General features: G+C 40.1%; 1 protein-coding gene across 5 annotated transcripts in view; it reads left to right on the plus strand.

Annotated features, from left to right (window-relative positions):
* Positions 1–18,351, plus strand: part of bcar1 (BCAR1 scaffold protein, Cas family member) — a 46,230-nt gene that overhangs the window by 17,585 nt on the left and 10,294 nt on the right. For 4 of the 5 annotated variants that reach the window (XM_005454233.4, XM_005454232.4, XM_025908509.1 and 1 more), the window contains one exon: positions 12,167–12,871. In XM_005454233.4, coding sequence (XP_005454290.1) covers positions 12,167–12,871 — 705 coding nt within the window. Of the gene's footprint in view, positions 1–3,463; positions 3,660–12,166; positions 12,872–18,351 lie in introns of those variants that run through there. The other variant, XM_005454231.4, reaches the window with a different exon arrangement.

Consider the following 18,351-nt stretch of genomic DNA (forward strand, 5'->3'; position numbering starts at 1 on the left):
TGACTTTTGGCGATTAGGTGTCCACCCTCATTTACCAAATCTCACATAGACTGAGCCAACAAACACAGTAGTCTTTAGTGCTGTGCTGGATAGATGCTATCTTGTATTTGTCAAGGGTTGAATCCGTGTCACTGAGGTGCTGCCCATACACCAGCCAAGTCGATCCCTTCTTCTCATGGAACCTATTGTGCCTGAAGTCACTGTCCTGTTACAATAAGGGAAATACGTCAAATAAGTCGCATTGTGTTAGCTATGTACCCAGTTGTGGCTGGTCTGTATATGTATTGGTAGGAGTTTCTCTTTCAGATTGCAAAAATTGGGCAGATTGCACTAAATTGAACTGGAAAAAAGCAATTCTTGCTTTGGGCCCAGCATCACTGTGATAGTTGTGGTTAGGATTATCAGTCTGTTTGGAGTGCTGTGGGAGATCTGAATTAGCACATATTGGCATCAGTGGGCTGCTCTAAACTTTGAGCGCAGTACCAAAGCTTTGACTACGTCCTGCAACTCTTGACTTAGACCTCACTCCAAATGTTTAGCATGTTACATAGTTCTAGTCCTAAGTAATACTAGTATTTTGATGAAAACTAACCTGAGCTGATTTATATTTTGTATTAAAGCATATCCTCTGGATGCATTTTGTGACAGTAACTAAACATCAGATGAGTCCTCCAGGTTGATGAGGTCTGAGGTGCTGATATTCAGCCCCTGGTTCAGTCTTTCTGTATCACAGTCAAGTGAAGTAACAAAACTGTTGCTGACAAAAATAAATCCATACCAGGACACAAAATATAATTTTTACTTATTAATAATTTGTTGACTATCTGTCTGTTTAATTTGATCTTTGTGCTTCAGAGGAGCAGAAATCACTTTATATACTACATACATCACTGGAAATGAATCAAGATACTGACTCAGTTCTGGAAACTGGTGACGTGATATTACCAACAGTGTGTATGCCCAGAATAATCTGAGCAAGATTTAAGTCCTCTCAGCATGTTCAGTTAATCCTGTATTAGCTCTGTAGATTACTGAGGAATGTTGATGTGCACATTTTATTTTTGAAAACACAGAACAATGTGAATTCTGTCGGATGGTGTGAAAACGCTTATTGCAAGAGTATTTTGGCATAATATTAGCAGGCAACAATGCTAACCAGAGTACCACAGTGGCAGCCATGCCAGCACTGGGCTTAAGATCTAGTCATTGTGGTCTGTCTGAGTACACCTTCTTTAAATACTTGTCGTGTTGGTTGGAGCTGTGTTTGGACCATTTCTGTTGAAGAAAAACTTGACTTTAGTCAAGTGACATGAACATTACACTGGAAGAACTCATTTCTGAACCTTTCTTCCTGTCTCCCAATACCAAAGCACTTCCAAGCATTAATATTTCGATGTACCATCCTTAGTAGGAGCCACTCATGTAACATTTTAACTGATTCTACTTCTCACTGATGTTCGTCTATCATCTAATGTAATGATGCTGCTTTATTAGAAAGCAGCATCAGTGCTCACACTGACTGGAGCACAGATTTCTTGGGGTTTACTAGGTTGAGAGGTTTGGTTAAGTAACTGCAAAAGCTTAACTACATTCTAGCAGATTTCTACCTGCTACAGCCACCTATGACACATTTGCTCCATAACAAATGTTTAATGGGTGTTATCATGAAACAGCCATAAACATATTAGTCTTTTCTCTGAAGTTGGGTATTTTAACGATCGATGGAGATGGTTGCCTCGATTGGCCATTTGACCACATTTTTGCACTTACTCATTAACTTTAGTTTTCACGGCTGGAGAAGAAAGTACATTTTTTGCCTTGAGTTAATATGTACCTGCATGTCTACCCTTGGTTTCACTTTACAGTAGAGTGCAGTTAGAGGACAATCAACAAGCTATGAATTACTGAATGTTTGGAATCTGCTGCTGGGTGCAGAGTCTTCCATAACATATGTGAGTGATTAAGCAAACTGTGACGTCAGCACGGTGCTGTAACCATTTGTACTTGCTCTCCTTTACTATATGTGTTGCTCCTCAGAAAAGTTCACTGCCTTCAAACAGTCAAAATAGAAGTCGAGATATAATTTTTGGTAAATCCTGCTGTGCACATGGATGAAAAGGCTTGCATAAATTTCCAGTTAGATCCTGTGGTTGTGAAATTAGTATTTTAAACCAAATACTTTTGGTTGATGTTTCTGTGGCATTTCTGGGGAAAGTTTTTCTTTTTTCTTTTAAACTTCAGTTTTTTAAGATGATTTTCCAATGTACTCCATTACTGCGATGTCTTGAGTGATGAGATGCAGTATGTATACACACACATTCCTCTACTGTATATTCTTAACATATCATAGACTAAGTTACACTTACAACTTACTCTCTTCTATAGACAGAATTAAGAATTTACCTGATTTTTTTAAAAACACAAACATCAAAAACGCTGCTGGTATGAACTTTATTTCAGTTAAATCTCTTCAGTAGTAAGACACTTCATGTAACTTGCATTCTTGCAACCTCGGTTTCTCATTGTTGTGTACAAAGACGAGCTGTTTTCAGCCAACCAGTTATCTGTTATGAATAGTCTGCCAGCTATTTAAAAGTTCCTACCAAGATCATCTGTCATCAGGTTAAGCAATATCTGGCCACACCTGTGTGAGCCTGTCCTGTTCTCCAGGCTACGAAATCACTGCTGTTGTTTCTGTTGTTAGTCATAGCCTGAAGGCAGACATTCTTCACTTGCTAAAGCAGAAGCCTGCACTAGAAAGCAGCCAGGGCTGCTTGGAAATCCACCTTTTGTTGTACTCAGGCTGAATAGATTATTAAATTGGCATATTTAAGGGCACACCCCAGAAATCAAAAGATTTACTGAGGACTTCCCAAAAATATAATTTACACGTCACGGATGATCATCGGGTTTAACAGAGGTCTCCCAGAAACACTAAAACTGGGTTAATTGATCTCAGTGCATAAAATCAGTGGAGAGTTCCTTTTTACGCAGTATCCTTTTTTTTAGCGTCCTGCTTTTCTTTTCTTGAAGGTAATTCTTTAAGCTTTAGTGTTTAGTGATAAGCACAGCTGGTTAATTAAACTTATTCCATGTCAAATATAAGAGAACTCGGCGTTTACTCAGAAATACATATTTGGCGCATCGAACACTACAGCTCCTCACTAAAATGAAATAATATACAGTTTAACACATTACTGCAAGAGGAGTAATTCACATTATTATGGCAGATGACTCAAATATAGAGCCTTTTCCTTTTGTTTTGGGTCTGTGCACACGTTGTAAACATCACTGTCCTGCAACACACACTTTCCAGCTTCATCTAGATGCTCAGCTGGCTGGTGGGGTATTTTTTTCTGCTGGTACAAATCAGCCGTGTACGCACAACTATTTCACCATAATAGTTTGACATGCCAAGACAGGAAAGAAGGAATGGGGGAGGGAAGGCCAGACTGACGGTGGAAGAGAGGAAGGAAAGAAGCAGATGTTTGGAGCGAGAGATAGACAGGCAGAAAGAGAGACAGCAAGAGGAAGCCGTGTGGGAGAAGAGACGGGAAAAACGGTCAAAGAAAGGAAAATAGGACTGCTCTGCTGTTTTTTGTTGCTTTGTCAACTTCAGGATGAAATGCAGTGTGGCTGCTGTGCCGCTGGAATGTGAGGTAACAGAGGAGTTGTGTTTGTATGTGGAGGCTGTGGAATGCTGTCTTAAGTGGGACTCTGTGTGCGTGAGTTTGTGTCGGGGGCGGGGTTGGTTGGGGGGTGTAAGGACAGTTTGTTGGCAGGTTCTTGCTTGCTTCACCGATAACAGGCATATACACAAAAAACAAACAAAGAAACTAAAAAACAAATGTGCTTTGGCTGTAGAACCACACACAAAACTCACCAAAGTCAAAACACAGTTAGTGGAGTTAGCATAGTTAACAGTGGATTGTCCTTCCATGACCCTCATGCATTGCTGTATCATACTGTCATTTCCTTCCCACATACATGCTTGTGTCACTTCTTTGACATTTAAAAAAGTTCTAATATGCTAGTCGTTTGGTCAGGACAGCATGAGGCAGATGCAGCAAAAAGGACTAATTTATAAAGTACATATAAATTAGTGAAAGGACAGTAGTGCACTGTAGTAGTAGCACAAGCAGGGGAGGAGGGGCAGCAACCTGTGAGCACCTGGGCTATGAGGGCAAACAGAAAGATAGAAAACAAGGTATAGTTCAATTCAGTTTCCTTTATATTGTATATTTCTTTATTATTATATCCTCTGGGAACTTATTATTGTGAGGCAAAGACCCTACAATAATACAGAGAAGCACTTTGGCGACAGTGGGAAGGAAAAACTCCCCTTCAACCGGAAGAAACCTCCGGCCGAGTCAGGCTCAGGGAGGCGACGGCCATTTGCCTTGTCAGGTTGGTGGTCAGGGGAGGGAGACAAAATACATGCTGTCGAAGAGAGCCAGTGAATAATAACTAACAATTATATGTATAAACACATGGTGAGTGAAAAGGGGTGAGAAAATGAGAAACACTCGGTGCAACATATGAAGCCCCCAGCAGCCTAAGTCTATTGCAGCTTAACTAAGGGAGGATTCAGGGTCACCTAATCCAGCTCCATTTATATGCTTTATCAAAAAGGAAAGTTTTATCCCTTAACTCTAGAAGTAAGGGAGTCAGTGAAGAGAAGACTATACAGGAGAAATATGCTCTCTCTTTCTAGTCCCTGTCAGTACTCTTACTGCAGCATTTTGGATCAACTAAAGGCTTTTCAGCGAGTTTTTAGGATGATGAATTACAGTAGTCCAGCCTAGAAGTAATAAATGCATGAACTAGTTTTTCAGCGTCACTCTGAGACAGGATAGTTCTAGTTTTAGAGATATTGCACAAATGGAAAAACAGCAGTTCTACATATTTGTTTAATATGCATATTTAAGGACATATCCTTGTCAAGAACGACTCCCAGTTTTCCTCACAGTGTTACTGGAGGCTAAGGTAATGCCGTCCAGAGTAAGAATCTGGTTAGATACCATGTTTCTAAGATTTTCAGGGCCGAGTACAATAACCTCAGTTATACTTGAATTTAGAAGCAGAAAGTTAGCGGTCATCCAGGTCTTTATGTCTTTAAGACATTCCTGCAGTTGAACTAATTGCTGCGTGTTATCTGGCTTGATGGATATATAAAGTTGTGTATCATCTTTATAACATTGAAAATGTATGCTATGCCTAAACAGAACTGGTCCTAGCACTGAACCCTGTAGAACTCCATAATTAAACTTCACGTGTGAAGAGGACTCTCTGTTTGCACAAACAAATTGGAGTCTATTAGATAGATAGGATTCAATCCACTGCAGTGCAGTAGCTTTAATACCTACGGCACACTGTAATAAAATATATGGTCAACAGTATCGAACGCTGCACTGAGGTCTAGCAGGACAAGCACAGAGATGAGTCCACTGTCAGAGGCCATAAGAAGATCATTTGTAACCTTCACTAAAGCTGTTTCTGTGCTGTGATGAGCTCTGAAACCTGACTGAAACTCTTCAAATAAATCATTCCTCTGCAGATGATCTGTTAGCTGTTTTACAACTACTCTTTCAAGGATTTTTGATATGACACAAAGGTTGGAGATTGGCCTATAATTAGCTAAGACAGCTGGGTCAAGAGACGGCTTTTTAAATAACTGTTGAACTACTGCCAGCTTGAAGGCCTGTGGTGTGGAAAAATTGAAGGTATTTGTACATAATGTTATGTCTGTGAGATGGTTATGAGTAATTTTTTTCTCTGATGGTGAAATTTTATTTGGTAATAAACAAATGAAATATTTACTAGTTAAGGTCAAATGGAATGTTTCACTCAACTCAGCTCAGATTTTTTGTCAGCCTGTCTACAATGCTGAAGACAAACCGAGGGTTTGTGGGGAGAAAACAGGCAAGTTAAAGCATACAGCAGTGGCTGAGCCTCAGACAAAACTGAGGGATGGTTCAAGGTCACCTAATGCTAGGTGTCACCAGAACCAATGCTTGTGTTACCTTTCAGTATAGTGGCTAGCACTGTTTGCTCACAGCAAAAAAGTCCAGGGTTTGAATCCACCATCTGCCTGGGCCTTTCTGTGTGGAGTTCGCATGTTCTCCCTGTGTCTGTCTGGGTTCCATGTCCCCACTCTCGCCTTATGGCCGATGGGACTGACTCCAGCCTTCCTGCGACCATGAATAACCATGAATTCGATAAGTGGGTGAAAATGGATGGATGAATAGTACTGTAGGTAATTTATTTACCAACACTGCAGTTCTTCTGGAACAAGGGCCGCATGCCCACAAGTGTTCCAGTTCATCCTTAAGAATAACAAGCACCCAAAAAGCTAATGTAGCTGTCATGGAAGCTCTGCTCTGACCTGTTGATAAGAAAAGAGTAAAAGTAAGAGTCGGCTATAGAAGTACTTTGCATTCGAGGTGAAAGATCAAGGGCTGATAGAGTTGGGTCTGTAATTTGTTTGACACAGACAGTTTTTGTAGTTTTGCCTTGGTACACCCACACAGTGGATTTGCAATTAGTCAATATGTGACTGAAGTGCAGATTTTCAACTTTGCCTCAGGAACTGAAGCTAGTTACATACACAGTGGCTCTAAATCAACTGGACTTGCCTGACAAGCAGTTTCATGGCTGTGTGAGGCCAGTTTTCTTCGTATTTCTATCTTATTCTTTTTAAGAATCTACCAAACACCTGGCTCTGTTAACCCTTGTATATGTGGAAAGCACAAGATGATCAGCAAAAGCTAAGAAACAATTCCTGAAACTCATCTAATCATTATTGTCAGACTAATCCAAAATGAATCCCTTTAGCCAGCTGACCTGCCAATGGGACACCATGTTATTCAGCAATGTAGCGAAGAACCTAAAGTTCTTAAAATACCGAATTTGTATTTCCATTAAGTGCTATCCTTCTGCATGTTCACATTTAAATCACTACAAACCAACAAACAAACAAACAAAGAAAAACCAAGATCGAATTTGAAATGAAACCAAATCATACTGAAGGGTAAAACCCAAGTAACATTCCCTCTCCTATTCTCCTCTGTCATGTGGGGTCATGTACAGAGACAAACTTGCAAATGTTTTATCAGCATCTTTACACACGCACATACAAACACAAAGCAAAGATACACAAAAACACAAAAGAAACAAAAGAAAGACTCATGCTAATAAATGGTCTCTAGAAACTAACTAAATGTTAGTTACATTTTTGGGAAGTCCTCTGTAAATCCTTCGATTTCTGGGGTGTGCCCTCAAATATGCCAATTTAATAATACATTCAGTCTGTCCGAATACAACAAAAAGTGGATTTCCAAGCAACCCCAGCTGCTTTCTAGTGAAGCCGTCTGCTTTCTGTCTTTGTGGGGACACATAGGTTTCCTAGCCTCTGAGCCTAATCTTAAACATCATAACTAACATATTATATTTCCAATCTCATCTCTCAGATTACCACGTAGAGTTTGTGGCTTTCTGGAACTGCTCTTTTGTGTGTGTGGAGGACAGGTCAGGTCTTGTGTTTTTTGTTTTGTACACATTGTGTGTGTGTGTGTGTGTGTGTGTGTGTGTGTGTGTGTGTGTGTGTGTGTGTGTCAGAGGAGCCATTACTTAAAAAGACACATGAAAAGGCATGAGTGTTTGTTTTTGTGGCTGTTCTCAGTGCAAATGTATCTGTAGCCATTTTTCTTTGGGGAGATGAAGATTCAAATCAAACATACTATTTACTAAGATTTGAAGCTAACGATTTATAGCTGTTTGTGTCAGTATTTAACACAGAAAAAGAAGCAAGTCTTAACTTGGATGCAATGGTTAGAACTACCACGTAATGACTGAGGGGGAGGGCGCATAGCTCTGAGCGCAGTGCTGTGAGGGAGTAAGGGCACACTGTGTAGTACAATTAAATCAAGCTCTTGGTGTGGTTGGTTTGTGCAGATGTGAATATGGCATGTGTACTGATCCAGAGTACACAAACAAGAACAACTGATCTGCTTTATAGAACTTGAGCTGCCCAGACAAATACAAATGTTAAGGCTAAATTCTCCGTGTCACTAGAACCAGAACAAGGCACGCTCTCCTATATTTACTGTTGTTGATTCTGCCAAAGACACATCTGGCCAATAGACTGAAATGTAGATTGTACTCATGCATTTTATATTTTTAGGTTATTAAAAATGGTATTTTAATATAACAGAGTGAACTTTCACGTAGAATGATCACAGCATTTTGACTGTGGGGGTGTTACAGGCAGCAGAATGACTTTTTTTTGTAGCAGTATTCAGTGTTTCAAAACTGTAAATGTACGTCCTCTTAAAACTGCATCATGCCCAGTTTCCACACAGCTTCCAGTCAGTCAGTATTGGAACATGTTAGAATAATGCCCGAGTCTCACAAAAATGCCATTCAGGTGTCACTAAATGTAAGTTGGGATTTTGCAGAAACAATGAACTTACCAGTGCCTTGTTTTTTTCGCTGTGTCTCTTTTCTTCACTAAATACTTGTCGCGTCACACAACACGCAAAAGACTCCTTTAATAGAGAGCCAATTTTGTAACTTTAACTTTCACATAAGCAAGCTAAAAAAATAGCTTCACCTAGCTCTCACCTATCCTGAGTCAGAAGAGGGTTTGAGAGTTTTTCCTCAGTTAGCTGGACATTGTTGACCTTTTGCTGCTGGGCTTTATCCCCTGCTGTCTGGATAATGTGATTAGTTCCCACTGTGCTCTCATTTCTCCACACTCACAGACTGCCCTGCAGAGTGCATGTACAAGTGTCTGCTTGATAGCTTTCTCACAGTTATTAGCAGACAAGGGTGTTCGAGGCTGTACAAAATGTAATTAAGCACTAAAGTGTAACTGTCAGAAGGTAGTTCTCTTCATTCTGACCATGCTTCACTCCGGCCATTGTTTGAGTGCTTCACCCTTTTTCTTTTTTTGCGAAAACCTCGGTGGTTACCCCTCCTGATCAAACTAAGCAGACAGCATTCAGAATACTTGTGGTGTGTCATTGCTGCTGGGCGACACACTGTTGCGTTACTGTTGTGCATACAGGTTTATCTCCCTATCGTCTGTGCAAAATACAAAATGGAAACCATCATGGTATAATGGTTTCCATTTTGGGGCTTAGAAGACAACGGACTTGTATATTTCATTTCCTGTCTCTGTGTACAAAACAGTTAGGTTGATAAGTATTGGGGACAATGACATTTTTTGTAATTTTATCTCTATGTGAATTTCCCATCTCTGAGACTAATAGAGGCTATCTTAGCTTAGCTTAGCTTAGCTTATAAACAAAACACGTTGAATTTGAAATCAAGCAATCATGATGTCATTAACATGCAGAGTTTTGTCTTTAATTCAAGTGGTTTAACAAAGTTTTTCATTCAATTTTGGGAGTTAGAAACATTTTTAAACGTAGTGCCTACTTTCATTGACCTGCAGTTTCATGACCAGGTGAGGCCTGTTTGTAACATGACAGATTAAGCAGATGAATGATCTGGAGTTGATTCGAAGTTTTGATCTTGATGCAAGCGACGACTGAAAAACTAGTAGCTAGTGGCCAAGTTAACAATCCTCGTACATTCTTAAAAAGTAGGAATGTATTGCTGGTGGTCTAGATGATCCATACCATTAAGCAGCACACAGAAGAGAAATCGCTTAACACTGGATCTCAATGAATGAAATATTCAGATTGAAAATCTTAGTAATTGTTGAGAATAAAATAATTTAAGAACAAAGGACTGATCAGGTGGTACTGTGGGGCAGAGCTGTGGCCAAGCTGAGTTACCAGTTTAATGGTGACCCAGTGAATTCAGTGAATGAATCTAAGCATCATCAGCTTAAATGCAAATTCACACACACCCACAGTCTTATAAATACAAACACTGTACAGTGAATCAAAGATGAGAATGCCTTAAAACATACAGGACATCACTTCTCCAATGATTAAAATAACTGTAGTCAACGAGCTCTCTTGAAGTATTGAACTGTCAAATTTGGCAAGTTGAACATAATATCACAAGAGTCCTGCTCTATCAGAGTTGTGAGAATTGGACCCTAGACTATCCAGTGTCACACAGTTAAGCTGTTCAGTTAATCAGAGCGCATCATTCTTTAAAGTGAACCTCCAACAGCCACGTCAAGGAGGAACACTGATGGGGCAGTTTGAAATAAGAACACAAATAATATCACAATATCTTTGTGGAAAGAGTGTGTTAATAAAACAGTTAACCGTATTTGTATCACAGCAGTCATGTAGGTTAGTGCAGTTCTTCACGGGTGATCGGCAAGCCGATGATAAACCAGCGCAAAATGTAGTAAAATATTAAGCATGACAGAAGAGCAGGAGTTAGAGGATCGATGCCTGCAGTGCAGGAGCTGCAACAGACTGGTGACCAGTGCATGATGTAGCCTGCCTCCCATTATATGACAACCGGGACAGGCTCCCACATATCCCAGAACTGGATAAGTACCTAAAAAGGTGGGTGGATGGATGATAAGTAGGTATCCTAATAATTAAATCTGCCAGGCGGGGTAAAATATATTGAAAAGAGAAAAAAAATCATTAGATTTCAAGTGTGTCAAGTGTGTTTCTCTGTTGTTAAGAGCCTCGTCTAAGGCACTGAGTACATGTCCAATGCAGCAGAAGGAAAGTCCAACCATAAATCCGACTGCCAGTGACATGGCCTCATTTAAACACACACTGTTCTGTGGTCAGGGTGGAGTGAGGGAGTGAGTGTGTGTGTGTGTGTGTGTGTGTGGGGTTGGCCTTCAGCCAGCACAGGTTGTTTCAGTGTATGATAGCTGGGGTGGGACTCAGACAGAGGGAGGAGGAGCGGGTCGACGTCAGACTGAACGACAAACATTGGTTTGGTTTCAAAGGGGGAGGTGTTTCTGTTTGCACATTGGCTGTTCTCACAGTTGCGTGTGTGTGTGTGTGTGTGTGTGTGTGTGTGTGTGTGTGTGTGTTAGTAGCATTCAGTCAAAATGGATTTTGAAATGTATGATAGGAAGCTTAAAAAAAATGTAAAAATTTGCAACTATAATACAGAATAGTCTTGTATAACTAAACATAAAGATTCCATTAAGTATAGTATAGACATTGCTCTGAGTGTGTCTGCTTTTTCTCTGTAGCAGTGAATGATGGCCATGTATGCAAAGCCTAAACTCAGATATAATCATTCATTAAAGTCTAGGTCCACTCTCAGATGATTACTTTATTATTATTTTTATTATTATTGTTGCTGTTGTTGTTTTAAAGAAGTGGGGCTCTGTGTTTATGCTTTACCACTTGCTTTGCTGTGAGTTCATAGTTGAACACATCAACATGCCTAAAGACATGCAGTGATGTCTGCGTCTCTGATCAAGTGTGTGCAGTGGGAGACTTTACAGGCAGGCTGCTCACACACTTAGAAGTTAGGAGTGGTACTCGTGTTTCTTTGCTTTTTTTTCCATTATTTTTCGTTAATTTAATTGGGTAAGCAAGACTTCTCATACCTAGACCCAGCATATATGTGAAGTTGATTTGGTTCACTAAATATTGTGAGATCTGCCTTTAAAATCCCAACTGTAGGTTGTGTCCACAGAAGCTATTAAGATGGTTTATGGCTTTATGCGGGTTTGTCCTGATTAAACAACAGATTTTACTTCTGATCTAACAGTAACAGCACTTCCACTTCCTTTGGCCTCACTGGCTTCATGGTAAACCACATGCAAAATAAATTACAGTAAGTGCTATATGGTGAACTAGCCATAGCACATCAGTTGCAGAATTGTCTGATCTATACACCAATACAAAACATTGTTAAATAGAAGAAACCTTTTTTGCATCAATAGTTAAAAATCCCTTAAGACTTATGGCTCTGCTCCACTTGCTACTGCTCAACCAACTCTTAGAACTGTGGTCATGTTGTTAGGTTTTCATGTATTTGCTAAATTCAAATTATGACTGTGCTGTTTATGTGAACTACCTGGACAGGTGCTAAATAACATGAATGAAACTGATGAGGAGACAGTGCACACATCCCTGAAACACTGTAACTGTTACCAACATCAGGGATATAAATATCTTGCAGTCCTGCTTTCAGGACAATAGATTTCCCCATGGCTGTATCTAAAGTAGACTTTATTTTCTCTTTCCCTTTTCTCCAGAACATTTTGGCCAAGGCGTTGTATGACAATGTGGCAGAGTCTCCGGATGAGCTCTCTTTCCGCAAGGGCGACATTATGACAGTCTTGGAGCGTGACACACAGGGATTGGATGGCTGGTGGCTCTGCTCACTCCACGGCCGCCAAGGCATTGTCCCTGGCAACCGTCTCAAGATCCTGGTTGGCATGTACGACAGTAAACAGCAGCAGGCTATGCCTTCCACAACAGATCCAGCTGTTTCCTGTCCCACTTCGCAAGTCCAGAGACCCCTCCACCCTCCGAGTGCATATCCCAAACCGACACCTGCTCTGTCATCCTCAATGTCTTCCTCCGGGTTTGCAAACAAGACCCTCCCTTCTACTCAGTACACATCCATGCACTCAGCCTACTCCACCCCTAGCCCTGCACAGCCCAACCCTGACTCTGTCTACATGATGCCCCCCTCACACAGTCCCAAACCAAGCCCCCAAAGTGTGTACCAAGTTCCCTCCGGTCCAAGCGGAACCTCTACGCAAGTCCAGCCAGGACCACCCAGCAAGGCCTCAGCTCAAGGTCAGAGACAGCCTGGTAAAGAGATCTATCAGGTGCCCCCTTCTGTAGGTCCAGCGCCAGGTCAGGCAACAGCTCCAGCCGGCCAGGATGTGTATCAGGTGCCTCCCTCCCTGGATAGAAGGAACTGGGATAGCAGCAGCAAGCCACTTGGCAAGGTAAGGATGGACAAAGAAGTTAATATACAAAGAAAGGTAGCTCATCATTAGACAAGGACATTAAATATCACTGACTTGAGTCCTGCATGTTTTATATGAACCACAAACGGTTAAAAATTCTGCTGTCGACACTATCTGTCTGTACAGGTGTGCCTACATTTGTGCCAAACCAAAAAGATTCTTCTTCTTCTGTGCTCTGCAATAAGGTTTGCTAACTGTGTGGTGCATCTGACTGTTGTGGGCTTTAGTGTAGGTCATTTAGTATGCTTGGGCTGATCAGACCAATTTAGTAAATTGAATGAGAATATAAGCTTTACACCTATGATGTGTAACAGTGATGCAGTGACACTGCTGACTGGCAAAATCATCTGTATCTCCTCAAGTTTGTCAAAACAGCAACTCATCAACTTGAATTGCAGTTAGGTGGTTAGGAAGTTGCAAAGAGTCAAATCTGGTGACTGAGGCTGTGGCCTGAAAACCTGAATACACTATGAGTGAGCAGAGCAGCTGACGTTTTTTGAATGTTTTTGCTATACTTACCAGGTCATTGCACTGCAACTCATAATTATTTTTGTATTTTCTCAGTCCAAGTTGGAGGCCTGTAGTGAAACCGCATAAGGACACAAGTAGTCAAATGAAACTTCAAATGAGAAATCTAGGTTTATATTCTAAACTAACATGAATGTTGTCTTTATTCTGATGTGATAGGAGGACCTGATGCACAGGAACATGTGTTGTCACAGAAGTGAGATCTTAAGGTCTTTCAAAGTTTTTCTTTGGACATTTGCTGCTTTTTCACTCGTTTTAATTGTGGCTTATTGTTAACAGTGACCTATGAATCATCTAAGCAAAAAAGGCAACTCATCTCACTTCAAGGGATGAACCGGTGTTGCTGCTACAGACAACCAACAGCCAATTTAAATTCTAGCTTTAGGCTCTTTGTTGTTATCAGTAAAAAGTCATAATTTGGTTCAATTTCTTTAGTTGAATCTACAAAAAAACACCAAAGGTATGGTTTGTAGTGTTTGCTTTAACATTCTGACAAAACTAGAAAAGTGAAGAACAAAATAAGAAGTTTCAGACCTAAAAAAAACTTTCTACAGCAAATGAACAGTGTCTGAAAGTTGTGTTTTTAAGAAACAGGAAAAATCCAGACAGAAGAAAAGGCAAAAGTATACCAAGAACTCAAGAAGTAGTTTTCAATCATTGGGAACAGGTCAAATGTAGTGATGAATCCAGATTAGAAATGAATGTTTCAAATCATCGTCACAATCATAGGAGGTCGTCAGCGGTCCAACCATGAGCGTCTACAACCGTCTGTGAAACGTGGTGGAGGCTCTGTCACGGTTTTGTGCTGCCCTTTTAGCCAATGGTGTTGGACATCTTGTCAAATTTGATGGAATTATGAAACAGAAAAGTGCATTTTTATGCAACATGAAGAACCATCTGAAAAGAATCTGATGGGCAGCAGCTTTAATTTTCTGCATGACAATGATCCCAACCACACTGACAATACAGTAAAATCATTTGAGGGAAAAAAACACACGCAATGAAATTCTATCAGTCATAGATTGGCCTCCCCAGAGTCTGCAGCTCAACATTTTTGAAGCCGTGTGGAATCATCGTATCATTGTTACACTTTTATCTAGTAGCTCAAATTAAGACTCACCCAGTGTGTGGAGAAACAGTGAAATAAAATGATTATTAATAATGCAGCTCAGATGTTGTGGTTGGATGACTGTGCATTTTACTGCACCAGCAAATGACAGGCTGTATTGTTTGTCTACTCTGGGGAGCACCCAGGAGAGTGTGCATGCATGCATGCATGCATGCATGCATGCGTGCAAAGGTCCAGCTGCTCCCCTGCTTTTTAACACATGGATTCATCTGTGGTCCTGTGCCTGTCTGGAACTGCTTTATAATTAATGTTGTACTGTGTTCTTAGCATCCTACTAAGAGTTCAGTACTTTGCTTCATGAATACACAGTCATGGAAAATCCTCACAAACAGCATTCTAGGACCCAACAACTTGATATGATCTTTCAGAACAAGATCAGATAATGCATCATCCACCCAGCAAGTTAATATCAAGTTAATATAAAATACCTTAAATATCAGTAAAGTCACAAGTGTTTCAAATAGTGTAGGCTTTAATAACAGAAGCAAGGCATAATATTATGTACAAAGAAATGGTTAAGTTCATATGTGATGATAGGCGAAGGAACAATCAAGCTGATGATGATTTATTCTCTCAGCAGATCAATAAATATGTCACAGGAAATACATTTTGCATCTACCACACAATTAACCACATTCATTTGTGAAAGGTACATATGCCATTATATAAATAATGTCATATTTATATGGAAAAGAAAATCGTCTTACACTTTGGTGATCATTTCCATTTTTACACTTAGGCTTGAACATTTTTAATTTCAGTCGCAATTTTGTAAAACTGTTAAGAATGAAAACAAACAAACAAAATTTCAAAATCTTAAACATCCAAGAGACATTTTTCCCACAGTGCTCAGTGTGTCCTTGCTCTTAAACTTTGGTCTTACTTACATTTCAGTGTGCTGTAAACTTCAAGTGGGATATGTTTGGTTCAATAAATCTTTGTCACTTCGTGCTTTGTTTCCCTTTTATGTTGTGAAGACAGCTGAGACTTTAGTAGTCTTATTTTTTAGTGTGTGTGAAAACAGACTGAGCTCCTATAACAACAGCTGTAGATTTATGTACAAAAACAGCTCCCAAAATTAAGATTTTGTGAGAGTAAAGCTTTGAATGTGAGCAAACCCCAGCAGCTGTGTTAGCAGCAGTGCATTACTATCCAAGGTTTTGGAATGACACATTCACTTATAGCTGAAATTTTAATATAATGCACACATTTGGCTTTGTAATATAAATAATATTACAGCAGAAATGGAGACTGAATAGGTATATGGGCAAAGACAGAAGAGTATGGAGACAGTGATCCCCTTCTTTATGGACACAACAGGTATGGCTGTACTATGATTAATATGTGTGGAGGCAGGAAGTGGAAATCTAAGTATATCCTGGATCAAGGCTATCAGTTGTTTCCTGTTCTCTCCCTCTGAATCTCTTTGTACACACAGACCCAGGATATGACCTAAGAGTGTTAGACACTTCAGACGTAATAGACTGAATCTATTACAATTAGACCAATACTGAGCTGCTATAAGCAAGGGCTATGAGTCCTGTATTGTACTCCAGTCTTGAAGGAGTTTCCAGAGACGCTGAGCACTTGTTGGCCCTTTTACCTTCACATCTCATCCCAAACCATCTCAATTGGGTTTAGCTCAGGTGACTGTGGAGGTCATCTGGTGCATCACTCCATCACTCGCCTTCTTGGTCAAATAGCCCTTACACAGCCTGGAGGTGTGTTTGGGGTCATTGTCCTGTTGAAAAATAAATGATGGTCCAACCAAACGTAAACAAGCTGGGATGGCATGTTGCTGCAGGATGCTGTGGCAGCCATGTTGGTTCAGTGTGCCTTCAATTTTGAATAAATCCCCAACAGTGTCACCAGCAAAGGTGACAATATAACCTTATTTAAAACAAAAAGAAAAAGAAAATTCCCTATACTTGGATCTGCTGGAGACAGTTGGTAAAATACATTTTCTAAGTGAGTGTATTTCTAAAGGTGCTCAAAATGTGTCGGTAACAACCCGTCCAATCCACAAATCCACACATGCAAAGAGGTCAAACTACAGATGTCTTTAAACTAAGTTATGTGTTATAATGAGCAATGACACAGGGAAAATGTATTGAACACATGAAGAAACAAAGGTGCAAAAAAGCAGAGAAAGTCATGACACCTGCTGAAATCTATCAGTAATTAGAAAACAAACCTGCCATTTAGTGTAAATTAATATCAGATGGTTCAGTCCCAACTGATGGCCTATAAAAAGGTGTCTCGTTATTACCAAGGTGTTCAACAAGAAAAATGTGCAGAAACATTCTTGATTAAAAAAAAAATAAAAATCTGCTCTTCAGGCCTTAGTGGCTGACATGTGGCGCGTTAATGTGGCATCAAATAGAATTTAAAAAAAATGTACCCAGAAATGATGTCATAAATACTCCATCCAACAATTTAAGACAATGTAACACAAATATCTGATACAAGTGTCAGATATATGTACTATCTAATGAGCAGACTTTGGGATTTTTGGGGATATTTTTTTGCATATTGTATTGTAAATCTCTTTTCTAAGACACACAGTAACACAATGGAGAACATGGTGAGAGCCCAGGATAGATTACAGTCTGGAGCAGCTGAACATGTCCACTAGCTCAAACAGACCACACAGCCTTCCATCTGGACCTTGCCCTGTTTTATCCACTACATCTTTGCACATTCTGCAAAATAAGTGGTCGTATAGATTTGAACATTTTTGAAAACTGGCCTCTATTTGAGCATTTGCTGCAGATACCAAGATTTCAGTCTGCTTTTAATTCTAGCAGCACCCTGGTTTCTTTTGATGCAGTCTTTGCTCTTCAGCATAAAGCAAAGAGCAGGAAAGACAGAAAAGGGAAAGAAAGAGAAGAGAAGGGAGGAGCACTGCTCGAGCAAAGGTCATCAGTTGAACAATGATTTCTGGGATGAATCATCTACATGGCACAAAAGCCTAGCTTGTATCACACATTGCCCCCTATGAGTTTATGTCCATTTAGGCATGCAAAAGAATTCCCCTTCGGTGAGTCATCATAGCTGAATTTGTGTAAAGGCATTTTATTGTTGGTCAGTCTGTTATGCGATGATGGGGACAGTGATTTAGGTGTCTATGAGGGTTTTAGGACAGTACATTTGAAAGTTACCACTGAACAATATGAAAGAAACGTGGCACCATGCAGAATATAACTATTGTTCAGGAGTATGTTTAGGGGAAGCTGCCGACCTCTGTTGGTGCAGGATAGATCTGCTGTTAGGTTCTGCTGTTGACTACATAAGGAAACATCCTTTACAAGTGTAAAGCATCAGTTTAACTGTCAAGGTTCCACAGGGAGTGGACTCAAACAAAGGACCCACTAACCTTTATTTAGATTTCCTGCTCTGGTCTAAGATATGAATGTCAAGGATAGAAAACAAAGTAAATAGTCCAACTCTCCAGAAAGCTCACAGGGATGAAACACAAAGAAGAAACTCCAAACAACTAAACAAAATGCACAGAATCTGAATATAACCAATACAGAACTATAAATATCTGAGACTTTTGGGAGAGGAATGTTGTCCCTTTGTTAATAAGCACCTTAAGTCGGCTTTGTTTCCCAAAAGAATTTCAAATTTCTTTCATTTTAAATGACTTTTGGTTCAGAGAACACAGCAGGGTGTCTGGATCATGTTCACAAATGGCTTCTTCGTCTGCTTTTGTGGATGGCACAGTGAACTGTGTTCACAGGCTATGATTTCTGGAAGTGTTCCTGAGCCCATGCACTGATTTCAGTGACAGAATCATGCT

Source organism: Oreochromis niloticus, linkage group LG7 (genome assembly GCF_001858045.2).
Source record: "Oreochromis niloticus isolate F11D_XX linkage group LG7, O_niloticus_UMD_NMBU, whole genome shotgun sequence".
Taxonomy (NCBI): Eukaryota; Metazoa; Chordata; class Actinopteri; order Cichliformes; family Cichlidae; genus Oreochromis; species Oreochromis niloticus.